Source organism: Phycodurus eques, chromosome 19, assembly GCF_024500275.1.
Source record: "Phycodurus eques isolate BA_2022a chromosome 19, UOR_Pequ_1.1, whole genome shotgun sequence".
NCBI lineage: Eukaryota > Metazoa > Chordata > Actinopteri > Syngnathiformes > Syngnathidae > Phycodurus > Phycodurus eques.
Genome location: NC_084543.1, coordinates 1083646 through 1106935, shown reverse-complemented (window position 1 = coordinate 1106935; position 23290 = coordinate 1083646). Strand labels below are relative to the sequence as shown.

At 44.9% G+C, this 23290-nt stretch overlaps 2 protein-coding genes, 1 long non-coding RNA gene and 1 pseudogene across 10 annotated transcripts; 2 read left to right on the top strand and 2 right to left on the bottom strand.

Moving 5' to 3' along the window:
* The first annotated feature begins 1129 nt into the window (after window positions 1-1129).
* Window positions 1130-14405, top strand: LOC133417656 (SUN domain-containing protein 1-like). Of its 8 annotated transcripts, none has more exons than XM_061705590.1 (16): window positions 1130-1373; window positions 1582-2304; window positions 3819-4003; window positions 4102-4128; window positions 5061-5300; window positions 8253-8325; window positions 8672-8936; window positions 9161-9403; window positions 9570-9757; window positions 9951-10077; window positions 10755-10982; window positions 11138-11222; window positions 11305-11420; window positions 12495-12662; window positions 12975-13067; window positions 13897-14405. In XM_061705590.1, exons 2-16 carry the CDS (start codon window positions 2117-2119, stop codon window positions 14011-14013), a joined length of 2343 nt encoding a protein of 780 aa, XP_061561574.1. In that variant the 5' UTR covers window positions 1130-1373; window positions 1582-2116; the 3' UTR covers window positions 14014-14405. The 8 variants fall into 8 exon arrangements, with proteins under 8 accessions (XP_061561574.1, XP_061561576.1, XP_061561575.1 ...); XM_061705592.1 differs by having other exon boundaries at window positions 1130-1401; XM_061705591.1 differs by having other exon boundaries at window positions 1130-1436.
* A 169-nt stretch (window positions 14406-14574) lies between these two features.
* Window positions 14575-16427, bottom strand: armc7 (armadillo repeat containing 7). Its single transcript, XM_061705630.1, has 3 exons — window positions 15855-16427; window positions 15467-15610; window positions 14575-15388 (listed from the first exon to the last, which is right to left on the bottom strand). Exons 1-3 carry the CDS (start codon window positions 15928-15930, stop codon window positions 15042-15044), a joined length of 567 nt encoding a protein of 188 aa, XP_061561614.1. The 5' UTR covers window positions 15931-16427; the 3' UTR covers window positions 14575-15041.
* A 685-nt stretch (window positions 16428-17112) lies between these two features.
* LOC133417674 (prolyl 4-hydroxylase subunit alpha-1-like) lies at window positions 17113-22597 on the bottom strand (annotated as a pseudogene).
* Window positions 17439-21369, top strand: LOC133417675 (uncharacterized). Its single transcript, XR_009770381.1, has 4 exons — window positions 17439-17620; window positions 17827-18614; window positions 19197-19356; window positions 21185-21369. It is a non-coding gene; the product is annotated as an uncharacterized LOC133417675 (long non-coding RNA).
* Window positions 22598-23290: the final 693 nt, after the last annotated feature.

Genomic DNA, 23290 nt, shown 5'->3' with positions numbered 1-23290 from the left:
TTCAACATTAGCACTCTAAACAGTAAACACCTGTTCATGTTCAACTTTACTAATTAACGAAGCAGAAGGCGAGGTAAGCATCCGCTAAAAACATTTTTCCATTTTTGTTTGGACGATGACTTTCTAAGAAGGCTGTTGTTTGTCTTTCTTTCTGTAAGTGAAAAGACTTGACTTTTCAAATCGAGAATTGGAGTGTTTTAAATGATAGTCTGCCATTGTTAATTGTGTTAGCTAGCTGCAGTTTTAGCGTAAAGCCGGGCAGTGGACCGCTGCTGTTTGTTTTCGCCTTTAATCGGTATTTTTAAAATTAGTATTTTTAAGAGCTAACTTTTTTTAATGCTAACGGCTAAAGCAAAGCCATTGTGTTTTTTATTTAATTTAATTTAATTGTATGTATTTATTTATTTGCTGGGATCCACCCGCTACGGAATGTGATTGGTGCTTTTGGGCTGGTTGTCTATGTGAACTCAGCTGTGATTGGCTGAAAATTGACAGTGGCCCTTTAAATACCTCAAAGCATGTGTGAAAGTGCCCCTTTAATCAGGGGCGTCAAACTCATTTGAGTTCAGGGGCCACAGACACCAAGGGGGGACCAGTATACTTGTACCTTAATAAGCTATAAATAATGACTACTCTATTCCAAAATGTTCCTGTTGTTTTGGACCAAATACAATTCCATTTGAAAAATCTGTAAATAGTGACAACCCCAACTGGCTCATCGCACCAAATATACTAAAGTGATAACAATCAGAAAGAGAGTGCAGTTGTTTGCCTACCTAGTAGATTTTTACATACAAGTTGTGGCAGTGCATGAAAAAAAACAAGCCTTCCACTAAACTCCTTTTGAACTGAAACTGTTGACTGACATTTTGCAATGTTTTTATTAAAAAAATTGCAGTTAATGCGTTTTCTATCCCTACAAGCCAAATTTTTCTTGTACTTTGTATTTTCCTTACAGCAGATATCTTCTGCCGCACCACAAAAAAAGACCACCTTCTCCTCAGCTTCCATTAATTGGCTCAGAGTGTGTGGACCGCTGTCTAATCCGGGAAGGCTTACAGAAAGACTGAGTGACATTTAAGCAACCACACCGGCGCAGCTGATCTGCCGCAGGTGCACCAAGTCAAACTGCAGTTTCCTAATAGCTGGCGGTAAGTCCTCTGGTAGAGCGTTCTGAAACGCTGGCTCAGAGTTCAGGTTACTTCGGCGGAAGGAAGGGGCGCGGCCTCAGCATTTTACTGACCGGAGGCTCCGACAGGAAGTCTGTTCTGGTATGCGTTGTGAGAAAGATGCGTGTGCGTGACGTTCGCCTGAGCTGGAATGAGCGTCATTGACGTGGAAGAGGATCTGCAGAGCTGGGGCTGGACTGACCTGTGCGTGTCTGCTCATGTTTATTGCGCCGTTAGTGCACTCACTAGATACAGAACGTACAGTAGGTCAGTGTGCCTGACTCTCACGTTTACTAGCTAATGATAATATTGTAACAAAATGGTGACTTATTTAAACCTTTTATAATGGAGAGCTCATCTTACATTGTTATTGTTCATCACAGTCTGAAAGAAGTTTTATTCTTATATTCAGGTGCATCCATCTCGGTCAAGCGATAAAATATGGATGAAAAAGCCAAAAGCAAAAATCCGGTGTGATAGCCAGCGTGTGGACCGGGGCTTCGGGCTGGCGTGGCCCTTTTGAGTGCCTCGTTGTCACGGCATGGAAAAGCCTCAGAATATCCAGAGATTGCGAAAAAGCACAGAATTCCTTGCTTCCGTTCCTAACACCTTGTGAAGCAGGTGATGGCAACCAAAACAAAATTACAGAGTAGGCTGGACATAAGTAACACGCTTGGGGTGTGATCTCCCTGGACCAGCTCGTAAGCGCAAGGCCTCTCTTATTACAACTACATTCAGCATAATGGTGAGTTGTATCAATAAGTAGTTTATATTATTTCTATGCCGGTCCGTCAAAATATGAATGTGAAACCTAACCTGTCCTAGAGCAAGACAGGTTTTATGATTAATGGTGTTTTATGATAAAAACAAAAGTCAAGTCTTCAGATAATTGTCATTTTTGACATGGCCTCATACCAGCAACACAAGTCTCACTTTTCTTCAGACAAATGTGTTTGAGATGTTTTCTTCTCTGCTCCCTCAGATCCAGTTCCTGGTCATCAGCGTCCGACTCGGACAGCGAACCCGGCGCCATGTCCAGGCGCAGTCTACGTCTGGACGACAGCCGGCTGGACCGCAACCTGCCGCTCGGCAGCGCCTCCTACAGCGTGGGAGGAAACGGCTGGACAAACAACAGGTAAGCAAAGCAAAGCAAATTTATTTCATACACACGCTAACTCAATGTGCTTTACATGATTAAAAGCATTTAAAAACAAAGAAAAAAAACAGCTTATAAGCATTTACAACAGGTAGACGTCGCCCGCCATTTACTGTCTCACTCTTTTTTAAAAAAATATTTTATATATTTTGTTTTCTTACCTCCAAGAGCCTCTCACGCCACTATTTAATTGAAAATCTGAAATGCGCATCGAGGAACCGCTGACGTTGCCTTTGCGGAGGTTTTTTAGCTCCTTGACACAGGTATAAAAATGGGCCAATCCAGCTGGATTTTAAGTGGAACATGATTTAAAATTAAACAGATTTTTTTTTTTTTTTTGTAATTTCATGATTATTTTTGTTTAAATATGTGTATTTTTCTGAATCTAGTTTTAATTGGAAAGCATTTAATTTCACTCGTTCTTAGTCATGCAAATGAAAGTTTGTAACTAGGGTATTGTGATGTCTCTCTAAATGCTGTTGCAAATGCAATAAAAAAAAAAAAAAAAAAAAAAAAGTCCCCTAAAGAAAGTTTTGATGCTACATTCTTTTTGCATTCCACGTAATACCATTTTTGAACAAACAATTGGCTATAGTCTTAATAGTGCCACAATTGTAGAAATCATTTTCAATTTATCAGTGTTTGAAAATAAAATGGCGGCCGACTGGTTAGCACATCTGCCTCACAGTTCTGAGGTTGCGGGTTCAAATCTGGCCTCGCCTGTGTGGAGTTTGCATGTTCTCCCCGTGCCTACGTGGCTTTTCTCCGGGTACTCCGGGTTCCTCCCATATCCCCAAAACATGCACGCTAAGTTCATTGAAGACTCCAAATTGCCCGTTGGCGTGACTAAGCGTGCGAATGGGTGTTTGTTTATATGTGCCATGTGATTGGCTGGCGACCAGTTCAGGGTGGACCCCGCCTCGCCGAGAGTCCGCTGGGATAGCCGCCAACACGCCCGCGACCCGTGTGAGGAGAAGGGCGACGGAAAATGTATGGATGGATGAAAATTAAATCTCACTTTATTCATTCCATGATGCAGTGATAGCAACATATTACACTGTACAGTATAGTGTACATGCTGTATTTACAACAGTAAGTCTTTCTCATCTTTGTTTAATTCTACTTGAAACAAAGTCATAGATTATAAAACAAAGTGTTGTGATTGTAATAGTTCAGGCACTGAGACATTGATTTGTGACACGTTATCTTTATTTGACCACTAAGTGACGTAATAATACTTGGCCATCATCTGGTGACATGTTGGTGCCAAGCAAACAATTTGAAGTGAGTTGAGGAGCTTCACTTAGACAAAAGACACCATCTTGTGGCGTCAATAGACAATTCCCTTTTGGGGCGGGGCGCCAATTCCTCGCCGAGTTCCGCCATTCTCGGCAGGGCTCCGTCCCTGTCCCACATGACTAGCGAGGGTTCACTTGAAAGAAATTAGATTGACACCTTGCCTTGTGCATCACTCCTCCTCCTCTTCTTCCCAGCAGAGCGTTGAAATCTCGCTGTTCTCGGCAGCTCTCCGCGTCCTGCTCGGAGTCGTTCCTCGCCCACACGCCTCGTAAACCCTCCAACCTGTCGCTCCACAGCGACGTTTCCGACGCCTCGCTGCTCTCCTCCTTGCTGGACGAGTCCGCCATCCAGGAGTGCAGTGTGGTTGACGCCCTCTGGGGTAAGAAACTCAAAGGAATGATCCTCAGATTGTCGTTTCACGTCACTGTTGTGAGTCCTGACTGATGATGTAATGATGTCCCTCTTGTGATGCTCCAGGTTTGGACCACGACCTTGATCCTAAAGGTTGGTAAAACCTTCAAATTTGAATCTGGCTGTGTTTTTGAATCACTCGCTATCCACTATATAGTGAGTTGACCATTTTTTTGTAGCGCTGTTCGAATGTGTAGTGAATGTACAGTAGGCGATCCCCAATGTATCCCACCATGTGAAAAAATATTATAAATATAAATTTATGATTTGAATTGAAAACCCATAATGATCATCCCTACGCTGGATGCAAAATGTCTACACACCCCTGTTTAAAAAGCAGGTTTTTGTGATGCCCAAAAAAAACAAAAAAAAAAAAAAAAAAAAAAAAATGAGACCAAGATAAATTTCAAAACGTTTTTTTGGGGGAAGGGGGTGGGGGGTGGAATAAAAAATCTTTGAGAGGGGAAGTAAAAATTAACTGTGTGCACACCCTCTTCTAACTGGGCATGTGGGTGTGTTCAGAATTAACCAGTCACATTCAAACTCTGGTTAAATGGAGTCGGCACACACCTGCCGCCATTTTAAGTGCCTCTGATTAAACCCAAATAAAGTTCAGATGTTCTTGTAGATGATTCTTGACATTTTTTTCAGCTTTTTAGCAGAAGCTTGGTTTTGTCCTAACACTGATTGCTATTTTGTACGGTTCGTAATTCCCTCCACCTGGACTAAGGCCCCACTTCAAGCTGAAGAAAACAAAAAAAGAACCGCTGAACTTTTAAATGGTAGTAGGTGTGTACTGACTACCATTTAATGTGTTTATAAGCATGTGTGCCCACTTGTGCAGCCACACTGTTTTTCAAATTTCCCTCTTGATTAAAAGAAATTGTCAAACAGGATATAGGTCAAGTAAATTGTGCAAAAGGTTTGAACTGATTTATCTTGGCCTCATTTTTTGCATCACACAAACCTGCCCTTTGTGCAGAGTTTTTCTATCCACTGTACCTAGATGATGTGGTGTTTTCCAGAAAGCACCATCATTGAGGAGCAGAGCAGCGTGTTGGCCAACAGCACTCTGATTGGCTCTGACGGCCACTGTCCCAAACACTTGATCCAGACGCTGCCCCGGGTCTCCCGCAAAGGCTGCGAGTGCGACAGGGGGGAGTCCGGAACCGCAAACCTGCCGTCGTCCTCCAAGCGCTTGAGCTCGCCGGCCTTCGAAGCGTCCGAAGTCTACTGCAGAGACAGAAGACGGCGTGCCGCAACAGGTGACGATGGAATTGAAAGATGTTTTTGCACGACTTGACGGCGTGCTCTCTGAGGCTCGGCCCACTAGGGCAGATTTAATCGGTCGGCCAGTATTAGCCCTTTTCAAAATAATCAGAATTGGCTACAGTTAGTAAAAAAAAAAACAACAACAAAAAACAGCCTAACACATTATAACATAAGAGAGATGATGTTCAAACAAACAACAATGCAGGACAAAGAAAACAAAAACAGCCACAATAGACAAAATGATTAACAATCAGCATAACAATTGCACACAAAAAAAGATGGCATCACAACAGCAAAAATGGCATTTTGAAAATGACTCCTTTTAACATGAAGAACTTCCCTTCTTTCATAATTTTCCACTTCATGGTTTGTGTCAACAGTGTACCTCTCCAATGTTCTGTATCGCCTCATAAAAGTTTGAAAGTTTATTTTACAAAGTGAAAATCTTTAAAAACCAAATCATTTTGAAAATCTAATTAAATTTACAGCACCAATACAATGTATAAAGTCCCCAATCATCACAGGGGCTATATCTAATTTTCAATATCATTTCCTTCATTTTTGCATAATTTTGTACTTGAAAAATCCTCCGTTTTAAAGTTAAACAAATACTAAATGACGTAATGTAAAAAAGTTAAATGTTCTGCCGTCAATTCATATCTTTGTTGTTATTAAAGGTACAAAAATAGTTCATTCATTGTTTTGTTTTTTCTTAATTAATCTGTTTTTGGAATCTGCCTGAGCCTCAAAAAAATATTGGTCGGGCCCTACTGCCCGCTCTCCTCGACACCGAAATCGGCGTTGTTGCGTCCGAATGTGACGTCGCAGCTACCCCGCCGACATCGCTCTGAGGTGTCCTGGACCGCGGAGATGGCCGTTCTTTCTCCTCTGATCCGTGTGCGGTTCTTGCAGATGTGCTGCGGCCGTGGTTGGACTCGTTCCTGGTCGGCGCGAGGACGGCGGCGGCCCGTTGCCGCTCTGCGCTGGCGCGCGCCCGGCAGATGTGTCGGGCTGACCGTAATCGTGGAGGTCCTGCCTGTAAAATTGTTTCTTTGGCACTGGTGCGGTTTTCATTGGTTGTCTTTAGTGGACTTTGAATCACTTGCAAAGTTTTGAGGAACTCACACATCCGAATGAGTGAGGATTCACCTTCTCCCTCAATGTGTTAATCCACTTTGTCCTCATCACCACTCATTTACCCGTTAAGAAAAATATTTTCTACGTGATCATCACTGATCCACACACACCTTCCGAGCATCCAGGAAAGGCATACATTGCGTCCCACTCGTGCGTTGTTTCCGTCTCACTCCAATGGGCTGCACCTCTTCTGACTTTGGCTGTTTCTGTGGCGAAATGCAAATCCCTCCTCAATGAATGGTGGTGTGAGCAAGCATGTTTTTGTCCTGACTGACAGCATTCGCGTTGTTTGTTGCAGCTCGTACGGGCCACGGCGGCGACATGAGCGCCAAACACGGGGAGCGTCTCCCCAACGGATCTCTGTGTGAGTTGGCACGCACACGCACGCACTCTGGTACGTTGACCATTGGCGAGCCGTGCGTTTGGTACTTGGTCTTGCGCTTTCTGGACTTAATCCCAATCCCGCCGCTATCATGTTACAATTATAGTAAGCAAGAAACGTATTGTGACCGCACGCAACTGTGCCAGATTAAATGTACTGTGAGCCGATGGAGAGACGTGTTTTGCGAGTCGGTCAGCGAGCTGAGGCAAATTTGAAATGCGATTGGTTAAAGAAACGATCCCATTGCTAAAATAGCTGACGTTTCGTGGGCCAGCACTAATGATTGTGGAGGCGCTGGGCAGATTAGATTGACATGGTAACACATACAGACTGAAATTTGGTTGGATGAAAAATCTACCATACACTTACTGGAAGCAGGGTAGCCTAGAGAAATGCTATGAAATGAGGATAATAAAAGCTTGGGAATAAAATAATATATCATGGAACAAGTATTCAAATTTAGGTTGCTTGTGGTAATGTTTAGGTCAGCAGAGGCGGAGGAATCCCCTCCCCCCGTCCTTTCATTCTTGCTCTTTCCCACCTTGTGTGGTGCCCCCATTCGCTCACTGCTGCCACCTACAGGCGATGACTGCAAGGAGCAACAGCACGCGGAGCAGACGCCCAATGTGGGCTCGTCTCGGTCCGCTCGGGCCTCGACCCTCTGCTGGTTGTTGAGGAACGTCTCTGTGTTTACAGGTTAACTTTCCGTAGCTGCTGCCTCAAAAGTTTGCCGATTCATACGCTCGCTGGCCACAAAATTAGGAACAGCCGCACCATCGGAAACATCAGAACTGCATCAGCAATTCAATTAAACAAGGTCCCCGAAAGATTAATCGATTATCAAAATATTTGTCAATGAATCGTCACCTAATTATACATTTAATTATTATTGCGGTGGACCAACTGTAAATCGCAAGTGATCATTATGTCCATGAAGTTTAGTGAGGAGATGACATTGTGCGGCTGTTCCTAATAAAGTGCCTGGAGCCAAACTTTTGAAAAACTCCCCCAGTAAGGCGGAACCTTGTTTTCTCAGCGTGGTGTTTGTGTCGTCTGACCTCGTGGCTGTGGGCGCTGACCAGGACGACGATGTCGTCGTCTTCTCACGGCGCAGGTCCTCTCCGCTCGTGGACTGAAAGTAGTTTGTCCTCCTCGGATGTTCTTTGTGTCGCTGAGGTCTTCTTCCTGCATGAGATGCTGACACACGAGCACTGATTAAGTCCTTTTTAATGTTTCATACCGACTATTTAATCAAGCTCTAGTGAGTGTTGTCCTCCTCTTCTTGCAGGTTTTAAAGCATCTCTTTACATCCTGTCAGTTGGCTTCTTTTCTCGTCTTTCATTTCATTTGATCAGCTATGTATTCGCTTGTGGAGCCCATCTTATGATATGATTCTGATCTTTTGATAAAATGTTCTTGTTTCAAGGTAAGCCGGTCAAGCGTGGCGGCGTGTTCCAGTTGATCGGCAGACGATGGAGCGCCACCCCTCTGCTGACTTGGTAATCACAGGGTGCCCAATAATGATTTGTAACATTCATAGCTGCTTGAGATAACCTAATTAGTTCTCCAATTAGCTAATTTACTTATTTCAGTGTGAACTCAGTTTGATTTTGTTCTTTTTAGAACAGAAGTGTCAAACTTCTGTCCGGGGTCGCATTGTAGTGGTGGTTTCCCCCAGAAGGCCGTTTGAGAGGATAAACCACACAGTTTGCGTTAGTAGGCAACGTTAGTGACCCTAAGGCTTTGACTTTAACACCCGTCTTCTAGAATATTACATTTATGTGCAGAGGATGTCATCATAAACTTTGGTAGACCTTTTTTTACTTATTTATTTCTGTCCTGCAGGTTTCCTCTCGCACTCTTGTTGGTTCTTCTGACCCTCTTCAGTAGGTCCCTGCTCACGTCATCTTCTACTAGACGAGAACTAGAATTTAAGTATCATCTCGTCATGTCTTTAGGTTTGTGTTGGTTCAGCTTTGCCGGTCTACCAGCTCTAAGTGTCCTGGAGTGGAAGACTTCAATATCTGAGGTCCCTGCCCTGTCCTCAGCCGACGGTCTCGCGTCTTCAGTGAGCCGAGCAGCTGGGGACGTTGCGGAGGACTCGGAAGAGGTGATGTTGAGATTCTTAAGCTCCGCCGAAGAATTGGGACAGAAGTTCTGTTGGGACGCGATTAAGGACCTTGCTTTATCCACCAAATGCTTTCAACTTTGTAGGAACATGCACGAAAAACTAAAAATGTCTTTGTCGGGGGAAAAAAAAATTTCAGGGGCTCTCAAACGTTTTGGATCCAGGGGAGGAATGTTCAATATAAATGCATTTTCCCCACCTGACAGAAAGCGGCGGCCGAGTCCGAGTCTGTGCGCCTCGCTCGTCTGGAGCGCAGCCTGGCCTCGCTGCGGGAGCGCGTGGAGGCCGGCGACGAGCTCGCGGAGCTGAGACGCGGCGAGATGCTAGAGATGCACTCTGAACTGCAGCACCACGCCCAGAGCGGCAAACTGCGCCTGAGCGGCCTGCTAGAGCGCCAGCTGGCCCGGCTGAGAAGGCGAATGGACGAGGACAGGCGGCAGAGGCAGCGGGTGGGAAAATCTATTTTTCGTAACGATGATGATGTTAAAATACTGTTTGATTAGCATTTGTCCAATTGTTCATGTACTTTGGTTTCATCTATTATTGACAAGTTTTTAGTGTTTCAGTTGCGACATAACTCACCTTTTCTGCTCCTTGTTGTTTCTTTCTTTCCAGGAGTTGTTGCGGCAACAGAGCCAAATGTCTCGTTTGGATCTTTTGGAGGCGAAGTTGCAGAACCTTGCGGCCAAGGCGGAGGTACGCTTTTTCCTCCCGAGTGCGGTGCCGAGCTGGCCTCACTTACAGCGCAAGTTTGTTCTCCAGGAGGCGACGTCCGGGCCGGCAACACTTTCTGATGTGGCCAGGTAAGCTTCAGCTTCTTCGGTCTGCTTCTGAGCACCGCCTCCTTTTTTTAAATGTCACTTCCTGTCTGCGCGTCTGCACGCACACACACACACACACACACACACACACACACCAGTGGTGAGTGGTCAAGGCCAGGAAGCATTTTATTTCAATGTTTTGTCATGTTATTTAATGCATTAATTGGGATCCCAGTGTTGCCGTGGACCGTCAGTCCCACGACGCCTTGCTGGCAGAGGTGGGCCGTCTGGCGGCGGCCCTGAAGGACATCGGGCGGGATGTGGAAGCCCTGCTGGGATGTCAGCAGCTGGACCAGGAGACGGTGAGACAACTTCAATTGTGACTTTTTGTTGTTAAGTAGTGCTGGGCCACGTGCGCTTGAAAATAAATCTGTTTTGTAGTCTCATTGATCGGATTTTCATCCATTTTTATTTTCCCCCCATTATTCAAGAGACGTTTTGCTGTTTTTTCCCCTCCCTTCTGGGATTTGCTTTATTTCTCCTCATAGCAAACAAGTCGCCCCCCCCCCCCCCATCTTAAAATCTCAATTTCCACAGAAAAAAATAAATTTCCCTTTGGACTATTGTCCCTTTTATCAAAACAATCCTGTCAACGCCATCCTTAATAAATTGACATTTTGCTGTGACTGTTTCACAATTTAACAAGAAAATGAGCCTTTCACCAGGCTCTTTTCTCGTTAAATACAAAACCGTGTGTAAATTTCTCCGCTCGTGTTGTTTGTTTCTTAGCGGGAATTAAGATCGCTACATTCTTCTAAGAAGTGTCTAAATACAGCTACAAAAATGCTAAGCTGTCAACGCTGACTGTGCTTTTGTAAACTAGCTCCTCACTGTTAGCAGTCGTTGTTCGTGGAAGCGGTGCATGTCAGCTGAGCCTAACCAACAAATGAACTCAAATGAATCGATTGCCCAGACCTACCTTAACCATTAACCCTAATTATACTTGACTCATGTTTTCTTGTCTTCTCTTCCTTGTCAGATTTCCGCTCAGGTCCACCAGGAAGTTCTGGTTCTGCTTTACGGGAAGGAGCGGGCAGAGTCCGGCTTCCCCGCTTCGCTGCTGCGCTGGCTGTCGGAGCGCTACGTGGCCGGGGCCGACCCGCGAGCGTCTCTGGCCGCGCCGGAGCGCGGCTTCCTCCGCAACGACAGCCGTCATCTGGACCGGGGCCAGCGTGAGGAGACGGCTGGGAAGGCGCTGACCAGGGAGGTGAGCATGTGAAATGATCTTGCACAAAAAATATCAGGGTGAGAAGAAATATCCTGGCTAATTCAACAACAAGCAGGTCTTGCCTTGATTTGAGAATCTCTGTTAGATGAGCTTTTCAGTTTGGCGCCACCTGGTGGCTCGTTGCTTATCTGCAGGACGTGGACGCGATTGTGAAGAGCGCGTTGCGCCTTTTCTCCCACGACCGGACCGGCCTAGCCGACTACGCGCTGGAGTCTGGAGGTCACAAAGCATCTTGCAGTTTGTTTTGATGTTTGTCAGGATCGTATTTTTGGTTTTAATTAATATCACTATCGTCCTACAGGTGGCAGCATCCTGAGCACTCGCTGTTCTGAGACATATGAAACCAAAGCGGCGCTGCTCAGTTTGTTTGGTGTTCCTCTCTGGTACTTCTCGCAGTCTCCTCGAGTTGTCATCCAGGTGATATGTCGCTTGAGTTCTCACCGTTTTGGGCATAAACAGTTTATTTGTCAGGATTTATTTATTTTTCTTTTAAGAGGCTTCAATAGTGCAAACCTGCTAACAACTGTGAGTAGAGTGGAGCTCGCTTACTAAAGCACAGTCATTGATGCCAACTTAGCATTTGGGTCGCTGTATTTTGTGTTTCTCTGACCCCTCTAGCGAGTAGTCTTTATAAAAAAATAAATAATAATAATAATAAAAAACAGCAACATGAGCTGAATCATTTTCACATTGTTTTTGTATGACAACAAAGGAGGCTGTAAAATTCATGGTCTATTTAGCGAAAGCAGTGATTTACTCACATGCTGTAAAATGTTAACCCAAAGTACGTGTCTAAACTGCAAATATTTCGCCGAGGCTGCCAAGAGACATTGTTGGCATATTCATTTTTGAATATTTTTGGGGACACACATGCAAATTCAAGAGTCCATTAGCTGCCACCTATTTATTTAATTATGACCTCAGTGACTGACAATCTCCGATCTACGTAAAGAAAAACACATTTTTAATCAAACACATTGCTGTTGGCCTGCGACGCTATTAGGCTAACGACGTGGACCAGCCGAACCGCACAGTTTGATAGTTCATTTTACAATGTTAAATTGGTGAATATTTTGAAATGATCCTGTTTACTTACCTGTTTTGACAAAATGGAAATTGTTTTTCCAAGAGGAAATTGGTCATTTGTGTTGCAAAACCGATTGACTGACATGTTGGAAACGTTTAACCCAAGTTATGTGCGTCCAGGCTGCAGATATTTTGACGAAAGGGCCATGAGCAAGCACCCGTAGTATTTTCAGATTTATCTGTAAAGAAAAAAAATGTTTCTATTATTTCTGTGGAAGTTGATGCTGGGAAAAAAAAAGTTGTTTGGTGTCAGAAGAAATGAAGTAAATCTTGCCAATCTTACTTTTTCTATGAGCCAAGGGGGGGAAAAAACATTTCTGTGAGAGTAGAAAAAAATGGAATCAGGTTTTCCATATGGCCCAGGCTTACCTTCCAATTTTTCTTCTTCTCTTTGTTTTCGGGTAGCCAAACGTCCACCCAGGGAACTGCTGGGCCTTCCGAGGCTCCACGGGCTTCCTGGTGATCCGCTTGTCCATGAGCGTGGTGCCCAGCGCCTTCTCCCTGGAGCACATCCCCAAAGCCTTGGCGCCCAGCGGCACTCTGCGCAGCGCGCCCAGACACTTCGCCGTCTACGTGAGCCGCCGCGGATTGGAAAGACATTCACGCTTTTATTCTAGAGCTACAACTCACAATGACTTTAATAATCAATTCATCTGCTCATGTGTATTCGATTCATCCAGTTTTTTTTTTTTTTTTTTTTTTAAATTTGTATCCCTTTTATTAAAAAACAGGACATTTTAAATTGACACTGCAGAAAATGCACAAACGTGAAATGCTTCTGTTACGGGTTTGGTCGGTAACTAGTGAGGACAAAGAGCATACTGGTACGCGGACCTATTCCATATCTTGGATGATCAGTCGAGCTGTTGTGTGCGCCTCCTTCAGGGTCTGGCCGACGCCGCTCAGGACCGAGGGACGCCGCTCGGCTCGTACGCGTACGAGGAGGACGGAGAAGCGCTGCAGACTTTCTACGTCACTGTGAGTCCACACTTCCTTCACGACGCGTGCCGGGTCAGTACTTGTACAACTGGGGTACGCGAAACGAAAAATAAAACAAGATAGCTGGGATAGGCTCCACCATGCCTGTGACCCCCGTGAGGAGAGGCAGTACAGAAAATGGATGGGTGAAAACAGAAGGACATCGCAACATGGGGACTCTAGTGCCAGTTAAACATTATAAACCAATGACTCCTCTCTCCCTCAGCTTTTGGACCAATTAAATGCTCCGATATGATTGTGACATCATTAGTGTTACCTATTCGCTGCTTGTGTGCTGGGGCCCCAAGCGCTAAAATCTTGGTGCCAAGAAATCATGACGTCGGTTTAGGAGCTTAAATTGAGACAAAAGTAGTGCTAGGCCGCCATCTTCTGGCTTTAGGCATTTATAAAGCTTTTTAGAGGGCAGTGTCTTTTTTTTTTTTTTTTTTTTTTTTTTTAAGAATAAAAGTCAGCGGAGAATAGTTTTAATATTACAACTATGCTGGAAAGCTAAGACTTAAAAATAAAGAAAAAAAATGCAACTAGGAAAAAAATATGTAGGATTGCAAATTTTTATGCTGACAAACTTTTTCGTAAAGATGACTTTTTTCTTAGAAATTGGACTTTATTCTTACTTTTTTTTTTTTTTTTTTTCAAAAAATATTTAATTGTAACATAATGACTTTATTTTCTGTAAAATAGGCAACTTTTTATGAGGTGGTCCTTGTAAAATATTCTACCCCTGACCCAAAAGTTTGAGAAGGGCTGCTTTCCATCGTAGATTCAATTAGTTGACATTGAGGTTTTTGAAGTTTTTGCTTGTTTACAGGAGGAGAACGAGCGTGCCTTCCAAATCATCGAAGTGCAGGTGTTGTCCAACTGGGGCCACGAGGAGTACACGTGCATGTACCGCTTCAGAGTGCACGGCTCTCCCAGGGACGCTTGAACGCACGTCCGCCTTTCCTCTTAAGTTGCTGATTTCCATTTGAAAAAAGGACACACTGCCAACTTTGTCAATATTTTCCTTATTTGATCCCCTCCTCTTTGCCACAAGTTGTGATGTTTTAGAATCGCTTGAATTCTTTTTTTTTTTTTTTTTATAACCTTTAAAATGATTAAATCAACTTGCTGAGTGACCTTGAATGCAACACAGAGTGGCCTTGGCCTGCGTGTGTGCCATGATGATAATGTAGACAAATGTAATATGAACTTGACGCCTTCAAAGTTGCAATTGCACTGAACTCAACGTATTGTCTTCAGGTTAACTTTTGTCAGATGTTATGCCTTTTTAAATGTTTTGTTATTTTCCCTATTTGAGGTGTAAATAAAGGTTTTACGTTTCGGAGTTCCGCTTTTTTTTCTTAGCAGCTTCTATTGGGGATGGATTTGTGAGGCGAACCCTTCTGTGTGTCAAGGCAAAGTTTATGATGAAAAGTTTTTTGTTTTTTTTCTCTCTTCTAAGGAGTTTGTTTTCTTGACTTCACGTGAATGAAAATGCACATTTCTGTGTTTTATAGTAAAGTCAATTTTATTTATATAACATCAATTTACAGAAGTTCTCAAGCAAGGTACCTTTCAAACCACAATGTCACCGTACAGGACATTCAAAACAGTTACTGCACAAAAAATAATCTTTCACCATTAAAATTAATTTAAACTCTCTAGAAACTAGATTACAATGAAAATGGTTTTTAATGTACAAATTAGGCAGGAATTTGCCCTCTGGAAAGTATTTTGTTGAATGAATCTATATAATGTATGAGTGCTGAAATAAATGGACTTTTCTGCCATATTCTAATTTATTGAGATGTACTTGTAAAGTGGGACCTAGATAGTTCTGTAAAAAGTCCACTGAAAATTCCTTTTTAGTGATCAGGGAGTAGGAAATCACTATTTCAGCCTTTATACATGGTATGCTACACTGTTCTGTAAAAAGTCCCCTGGAAATCAAATCCTAATGTAGTTCATGCTCCTTCAGTCTTTAGGCAGCGGGATGCCGAGCGCAGTCTGCGTCCGTCCGGCCATCTCCCGTCGGGCTCGGCCCACTTGGTCCTCACTACAGCAATCCTGCAGGAAGACGTGGGCCAGGTTTCGCAGGCGGGGGCTCTCGCACAGGGAAAAGCGCAGCATGCACTCAACCACGGCCACATCGCTGATGTGGGGGCGCGACGACGGCGCGGCCAGGTTCATGAGGGCGCCGACAGCCGACAGGACCGTCTCTTCCCGAGGACTCGACAAACAGTTTGTGACCAGAGGGATGGCGTCGCTCTGCAGGATGAAGTCGCGACATTCCGGATCCATGCTGAGGTTGCACAGCCCCCCTGAAAAAGCCAATAGGAAACGTTTCCGGTAACGGACCTCATCTCAAGCAGACAGACGTTTATGCACGGGAAGCTCACCCATTCCGAACTCCACAAAGTTGTCATTCTCCTCTGTGAGCATGTCCAGGAAGAGGTCAGCAACCTGAAGCTGCTTCAAGTGCTCCGTGTTCTTCGGATCGTACGCAAAGTTGGCCAAGTTGGCGAGAACCTGCTCCTTTGCCTCTGAAAACAAACAACAAACACATCTCAATCATGAACGTAAACCCAAGTCTCAACAAAATGTGTAATTACAGAGAAAAAACGAAAATATTCCAAATGACACACAACACAGTGCTTAAAAGTCACAAGATACACAATTATCCATACCGTCCCGAATATACATAAACAGACGCTACGCACGAAACATGAAAACATCAGTTTTAAGACGTAAAAAGATTTTAAAAGAACATGACACGTTCTATCGCACCATCACTGTCGGTGTCCTGAAACTCCGTGACGAGCGTTTGTAAATACTCGAAGCGGTCTGATTCCTTCTTCCACATGTTAACTTTTAACAGCTTATCTTATCATGTAAAGCATTAAAATTATTATTAACTGTGACCACTGAGGCAAAGCCATTAAAACGTAAACAAATTACGGCGATTGTTCGGGCCAAGCCGTCCGTCGGTTAAATAAATCCGATGGTAGATTGCCTCCTCTAATTGCAGTTCCACTTTATATTTGACGTTATAAGACATTTGAAATTCACCAACCAACACAAGTGCCGAGACAAAAAAAATAATAGTCCAACTTAAATCATTAACATCATTATTATCGACGGCAACGGAAGATACGTGGAAAAAAAGTAAACAAAACGGCGATGGATTCGGTTGAGTGGTCCGTCACTTAAATGCACTCGATACTTGATCACGTCCTCGCAAATTCGTTTCACTTAAATAGTAACATTATAAAACACTTTCATAATGTTATTATACGTGTTCCATTGTAAACACTGAAAATTAAAACATTTTACAAAGATTTGAAAGCCAGTTATGCTTTGCAGTAGACACACTGGACGTTATCGTATTCTCTTAAGTGTGACAGAGAGGGCATGCGCAACAGACTTCCGCATTCGGCAAAACAGGTCGGAGCACTTCCTTCCGGCTCGAGTCAATGGCGGAAGTAGTCACAAGAAGAGTCACAAGAAGATCTTCAAGGGCTACAAAGGCGACAGTATCCCATGTTCAGGCTACGTTCGTATTTACATATATCCTATTTGTATAAATAAGTGATATACATGTATGTATCTGTTGTCCGAAAACGCCAACAGTGAAGAACACATTATTTTAGCCAGTTTGGGCTCAAACCATCACGTTATCAGCTGCACACACATGAAATCTGCTCAAATCTCATTTCGTCGAGATTTTGGCCTGTCTGCGACTGTTAGAAACACGTAGTCTGATGGGTAATTTTTAAAAAGTTTATTTGTTGTGTTTGAATCATGATTTGAACGCATCACTTGTAGTAGTGCAGTAGGCCAGAATATTGCATTCAAGTCCAAATACTGATTAATGATGTCATCGAGAAGAAAACAAGTCTGAAGTGAAACCCATTTTATCCAAATTGCATATAATAAAGAATAAAAAAAAAGAAGTAGTTTAAATTGGCCAAGAGTGACCGCTTAAAAGCCAAAAGGTTTATTAGTATTTAAACAGTATATTAAAGTGCTTTAAAAAAAAAACACACACAAACACACACAACAGATGGTTTTCATGGTAACACAAGTCATCCATCAAGTTGAGTTAGTGAAGTTGACCCCCCCGTGTTCAGCTGGAACTTTGCAGACCACAGCGCCTCCTGAACTCCTGACCTTTCTCGTGAAGCCACATGTTTCCCACTGAGGAAAGAAACATTTTTTTTGGGGAGTGTACAATTTTAATATACAGTAGCGGTGACGTGGTCCACCACTGAAAATCCCTTTGTAGTGATTCGGGAGTAGGGAAACGAGTGAATGATTCCCAACGCGTCATTCACTCGTTTCCCTACTCCCGAATCACGATGTGGAGATTTTTATGTCGTGGGTCACAATGATGACTTTTTCTGTCGGGACTCACCCCACTTGCTCCCCACCAGGACGGGACAGGCGGCGTGTTGGGTCCGATAGTCTCCCTCTCCGCTGAGGAGAAGATTGTACCAGAACACTGCCGACCCCTGCGCACAACACAACGCACGCAACACACTTCACTTCATTAGGTACACCCTGCACAACCTCATGGTGTTTGTTTGCAGTGACGATTGCGTCATAAGGAGGCGTGCTTCTAATTGTAATAATTTGAGCCTCTCACAAGCTGATCAAAGCGTTAGACACAGTAGAAGAGTCCGGTTGACTGCGTACCTAATAAACTGGCTGCTGTATACTGTGTGTGTGTGTGTGTGTGTGTGTGTTTTGTGTCCTCTAGAGCAAACCTTTATGGGCCACGCAATGGCGCCCACTTTGGAGAAGACGGTGGCGCCCCCTGCCTGCACGTCACTCATCTGCAGCACAAAACGTGATGCGGTCAAAAAGCCGAGCAAAGCTTTTTCTTGACGAAAAGCGACTGAAGTAAAGTGTGCTGTACTGACGTAAAGCAGCCAGGTGGCGATTCGGTTTCCTGTGCCAAAATATGTGTACGGTTCAAGAACAAAGTCCTGTGAAAACACAACAAAGTTCAATTAGGGCTGGGCGATTAATTCATTGAAAGGTCCCGCATTTTGGCTATTTCCACCTCCATAGAGTGCCTCTCTAACATGGACTTAATATAAAAGTGTCAATTTCTTTTGAAAAAAAACCCTTGGTTTTGTCATAGGAGTGTCCAGAAATTTAAGCCACTTTTGTATCCGCTTTGTCCATATTTTGCTAAGACCGCCCCCTTCCCGCTGATCGGTTGCCTCCGTGTTTGTTATTTCGACAGCGCTGGCTCGGGAGCGGAGAGGTAGGCGGAGATCTTCGCCAGTGACGTCGAAAAGCTCAAGAAATTCCATCCATCCATTGTCTGAACCGCTTCTCCTCACGCGGGTCGCGGGCGTGCTGGAGCCTATCCCAACTATCATACACCCTGAACTGGTTGCCAGCCAATCGCAGGGCACATACAAACAAACACCATTCGCGCTGCTGACACGCAATGATGACGCTGAAGTTTCCTTCGTCATTTGGAATCGGTTCGGGTTTGCGGCGTCAGACGACGAGCAGCAACCAGTCCGCTGCCAAGTACGTTTAAAGATGTTGAAACCAAAGTGAGTAGTAGCACAGGAGGGAAAACTCCCGCGAAGAAACAAACAATGTAATAGAATTATTACACATTGTTTTTTGTATAAAAAGAAAGGAGCAATGCACAATCGGTACTTTATTGAATCCAAATGCATTACACACTTCACCGGGGTTTATTCCTGTCAAGTCAGCGTGTATCGCGTCCCAGACAACATCCGGTGGTGTGACTTCACAATAAGAGCGTTCAGATGTTCACCGAACATTACAGCAGCATGAAATAAACTTCCCACGGCTGAATAGTACTGACATTAAATACCTCTCTAGTTCAAAGTCTTTCTTCATTTGTTAACGTTAAATTGTCAAACATTTAAATGTTTTCTGAAAACGTATCAACCTTTTTCTTTAGCCGTGTGTGCGTCACAACACGGAGAAGAACCCACCGTTTATATTTACCTCTTGAAAGTCTATATGTGGTTCGTACTGTCCTCCGACGCCGTAGTTGGCCACCTGCACAAACAAACGCATCGTTAAATACTCACTAAATTTGTTTCTTTTTACAACCTCTGCGGTGGACGTGTCCAGGCCTGTGATGTCCTCCAGCCTCTTGGCCAGCTTGTCCATCACCGCGTGATCGTGGCCGTCCAGCCAGGCGCTGAGGAGGAAGAAGAGGTGTCACTGAACTGCTGTTTCGACAAGTGATGCTAAAGAGCAGAAGAGATGTGACCGTCACCTTCAAAACAAAGTAAGAACATACCAGTATGTGTATGATTGTATCAACATGTATGTATGTAAAGCAGGGGCGAGGTGGCAATTAGGGAATTTCGGGGCAACTCCGGAAGGGCCCGTCCGTCCATTCCAGGCCGACCTGGCCCAGTGTTTTTTTCTAATTACTATATAATATCTAATACACAGCCATCTTTGGAGAAAACATAATTACAAACTACCATTCAACAAATACAAGACGACTTAACGTAAGACTTTTAGCCTGTATAATGTCAACAAAGCCGTACAGCGGCCGCACGCCTTCCTTACTTCTGGGAGACTCTTTCAGGAACTACGTAGTTTGTGTTCGTCTTATCGTTTCTCACTTTGGAGCGCATGAGCTAGCCCGGCCATCGCGCCATCGTCAACGAGAGAGACAGAGATGGAGAGAAACGGCAAGTTTAAAGTTGTGCAAAGAGTACAAAGATGCAAATCATTCCTGGATACATCAAGGCTTCTTCGTAACAAGCATTCATCTTGAACCGACAAAGATGACATCTTGATGATAAGAATCGTCTCAAGCAGGTTTGTACGATTGCTATTCTAAAACGGAACCTTTTCATAAACAAGGTCTAAGGAACACGCTGTATTGTGTTTTGGAAACAAAAGCGTAGCGGACTCACTTTGGGTTTGGCCAACTCTTTGATTATTTCCACGTCGTCGTCCGACGCCACGTCGTGATAGCGAACGATGCGCGGGCGGTCCCACACGTCTTCCTCTTTCGCGGGACCGATCCGGAGGTTGGGATGGCCCCGGTTGTCATGGTAACGGCAGAAGAGGCGGCTCCGTCTGCGCGGCGTCTGTCGGGAAGACGAGGCGAGAGAGAGTACAGGGTACCGGCGTCGCGAATTCACGGCGTCCGCTCACCAACTCGACGCTGTCGCCGCGACACAGCCGCTCGTACGCGCCGCCGTAGCTAGCTCGACCCCTCGTGAGCGTCTCCGGCGTCTCCTCGCCCGTCTTCTCTTTCGCCAGTTGGTACTTAAAGTACTTGAGGTTGGCGTTGGCTCGCTCATTTACCGGATCTAAAGAAACGGAAAAAACCAAAAAAATAGACTCCGAATTCTGTATCTCGGCAGACGTTCGGCTTTGGTGACGCGAATGTTCTACGTGGAGAGTTTTGAGGGGCGAGTTAACCGCGGTAACCGCGCCGGGACGGTTCGAAGCCTGCCCGAACGCGACTCTAGGCCGCGGAACGACGACGGCTACAAACGTAGCCTCTCTCGGTCGTGTGCTTCGTGTGGTTTCCGTTCCTTCGTGCGAGGGTGACGAAAGAGTACCGAGACGAACCGCGGCCAAACGAAAGCGAACGAGGGCAACGGCAAGTTGCCCGTCGCACGTGGCGAAGCGGACGTCGGCGCCGTCGCCGGGTCAGCGGAGCTTCCTTGCGGTCGACTCACCGATCTCCGGCAGCCGCTCGGCGGACTCCTTGGCTCTCTCCAGATCTCCTTGCTTGTAGAGGGAGTAGCCGCGGTAGTCCAGGAGGGTGACGGCGTCAACGGTCGCGGGCGTCTCGCCCCGCTCCAGCTGCCGGAGAGCCTGAGACATCCACAGCTCGGTGTGGTAGAAGTCGTTCGCCTTGTACGCCACCGTGCCCAGGTCGTAGCAGTCGTCCGCCGTCAGGCCGCCGCGGAGCCGAGAGGTTCCTGCGTCGGGGACGGGAACTGTACTTCGGAGTTCTACAGTCCGGGTCTAACACAGTAGAACCGCACGGCATTTGCGATTTCACCTACTCTCGTATTATTGGAGGAACCTTTTTTTTTTGTTTTTTGTGAGCCTTTTCTCAGCTATTTTTCTTGGGTTTTCAGCAAATTCCTGTTCACCGTGAGAGACGTCGGTGAGCACCAGGCTCTCCAGCTCGCTCCGCTTTCTGTCGATCCGGTTCAGAAGTTTAAAGGCGTTCACGGGATGGCCCAGGAATCCTTCGGGGTCCTCGAGGGCAAACGCCGAGAGGTCAGCCAGCTTCTGAGCCCACCTGAGTACACGCGCAGACGTATTTGGCCGGTGAGTGTCGCCCGCCCCAAATCGGAACATGTTGACGCTACGGTGGTCTCCAACCTTTTGATCCGCTCCAGTTTGTTCTCCTCAGCTCGGATGTAATCCTCCAGCGAGGCCACCAGGTCCTGCTCCGTGTACAGCAGCTCCGTCATGTGACCTGACGGCACCCGCGCAAACGCACGTAGTCGTTACACTTATTGCGCTTGTGAAAAGGGTCATAAATGTATCTTTCGTTCTAACACAAAACAAACGACACATTTCAATTTTCGGCTCAACGTTGAAGAATGGACCACAGGACTTAGTCCGATTTTAGAATTTCATTGGTCTTGTTTATGTCATCTTGAGGTTTTGTGACGGGCATCATTAAAGATATGTTAGCTGCCTCAATGTGTCCGGACCGCGACCGCCATTCAGCAAATGATCCATCAGCCATTTTATATCAAGGACAAATGTATTACGTCTGACACGGAACATGCATTTTGTCTGTCACACAGTTTTCAACTCATTCGTGTCCACAAGGAACACCTCGTGCGTGCTCTGAGACTTCAACAGCGCTTATTTCCATTCCTCTTTCGACCAATGTATAGCGAACCCCAGCTATTGGCGGGGAAAAGGAACGGGGCCCTTCTGCAAAAAAATCCGTAAAAAAGGCTTGTAATTACATTTAGATACCACAAGACAAACGGATAGGACCATAAAGCATCAACTCCGCGCATCTCGCATGCACACAATCATGGACCCATGGTACATAAAGTCAACTACTATTCAGTAGTTGACTATTCCTCACAAGCAAACCAATTGATATTTGATATTATATGAAACAATAGTTTTAGCTGGCATACTAGCACAAACATGAGAACTTCGCACAATCGGGCGTCAGTACAGTATAGTGCAAATAGTAATAATATCAACAATTATAATAATAATGGAGCAGACCCGCCTGTGGAACTGTAGAACTCGTCGGCAGCCGAGGAGAAGCTGATGACGATCAACAGCGAGCAACGCGCCGCCATATCTAAATGGGCCACAGATTATACGATCATGGTTAATTACTTTCTTATTTTAGGAATTACTGCTACACACACGGTCAACATGTCATTATAATTACTTGGTTATTTGATGAAATATTGTTCAAGCCTACTTGAAGAGCTGAACTGGTTCATCAGAGGCACTTTCTGGCAGGTGTGCGCCGAGTGAGTTTAAATGGGATTGGTCCATCCTGAACGCAGCCACACGGCCCGGTAATAAGGGGGCGTGCACACTTGCGCAACCACATGATCTCAGTTGTGCATGCATACTTCCCCTCCCAGAACGGCGTGAGGCACATGAATGGGTTTGGTGTGTTAAGTAAATCGATTGATGTCTGTGGGTGTGAAGAATGCGCTTTCGCAGGTGTCCCCTTTTGTCATTCAAGTCATTCCAGTTCATTTGCTTTGCGTCACAGGCCGTCATTAAATCGTCATCCAAAACGGGAGTGTAAGACAAAAGACACGCTAGATGAACTAACTGCACGGACAGTCGCTGCAAACACGATCGAACGGCAATTTTCAACAAATGAAATATGACTTAACATCAGTTCACTTACAAATGACGGCACCACTCCAATACAAAAGTGTCCACTGTCTTTTGCAAAAATGAACAAGTTGTCAATCAAACGTATCTCACGTTTAAGGAATTAAAAGTGACAAAAAAAACCAAAAGAAAAAGTCAACAAAAAAGTGACACGACATTTATATCATAAGACGAATTGAGCAAACTCCGCTTTAAAATCCGGTATCGAGGTTATGAAGTGCCGACAAATGAAAAAGTATCAGAGTATATATTAGCTGGGGAGAGACCCGAACATTTGAGGGGTCAACCCTATCCGCCGCTAATCCTGTATAACATCGGTGTATTGCGACGCACCTGCAACGTTG

Bases quoted from the DNA above. Each gene is read 5' to 3' on its own strand.
- LOC133417656 (XM_061705590.1), top strand. From the start codon at position 2,117: ATGTGTTTGAGATGTTTTCTTCTCTGCTCCCTCAGATCCAGTTCCTGG. The intron at 2,305-3,818 runs GTAAGCAAAGCA...TCTTCTTCCCAG, and splicing joins AACGGCTGGACAAACAACAG to CAGAGCGTTGAAATCTCGCT. The intron at 4,129-5,060 runs GTTGGTAAAACC...GGTGTTTTCCAG, and splicing joins CCACGACCTTGATCCTAAAG to AAAGCACCATCATTGAGGAG.
- armc7 (XM_061705630.1), bottom strand. From the start codon at position 15,930: ATGTGGAAGAAGGAATCAGACCGCTTCGAGTATTTACAAACGCTCGTC. The intron at 15,611-15,854 runs GTGCGATAGAAC...GTTTGTTTTCAG, and splicing joins TCAGGACACCGACAGTGATG to AGGCAAAGGAGCAGGTTCTC. The intron at 15,389-15,466 runs GTGAGCTTCCCG...TGGCTTTTTCAG, and splicing joins CTTTGTGGAGTTCGGAATGG to GGGGGCTGTGCAACCTCAGC.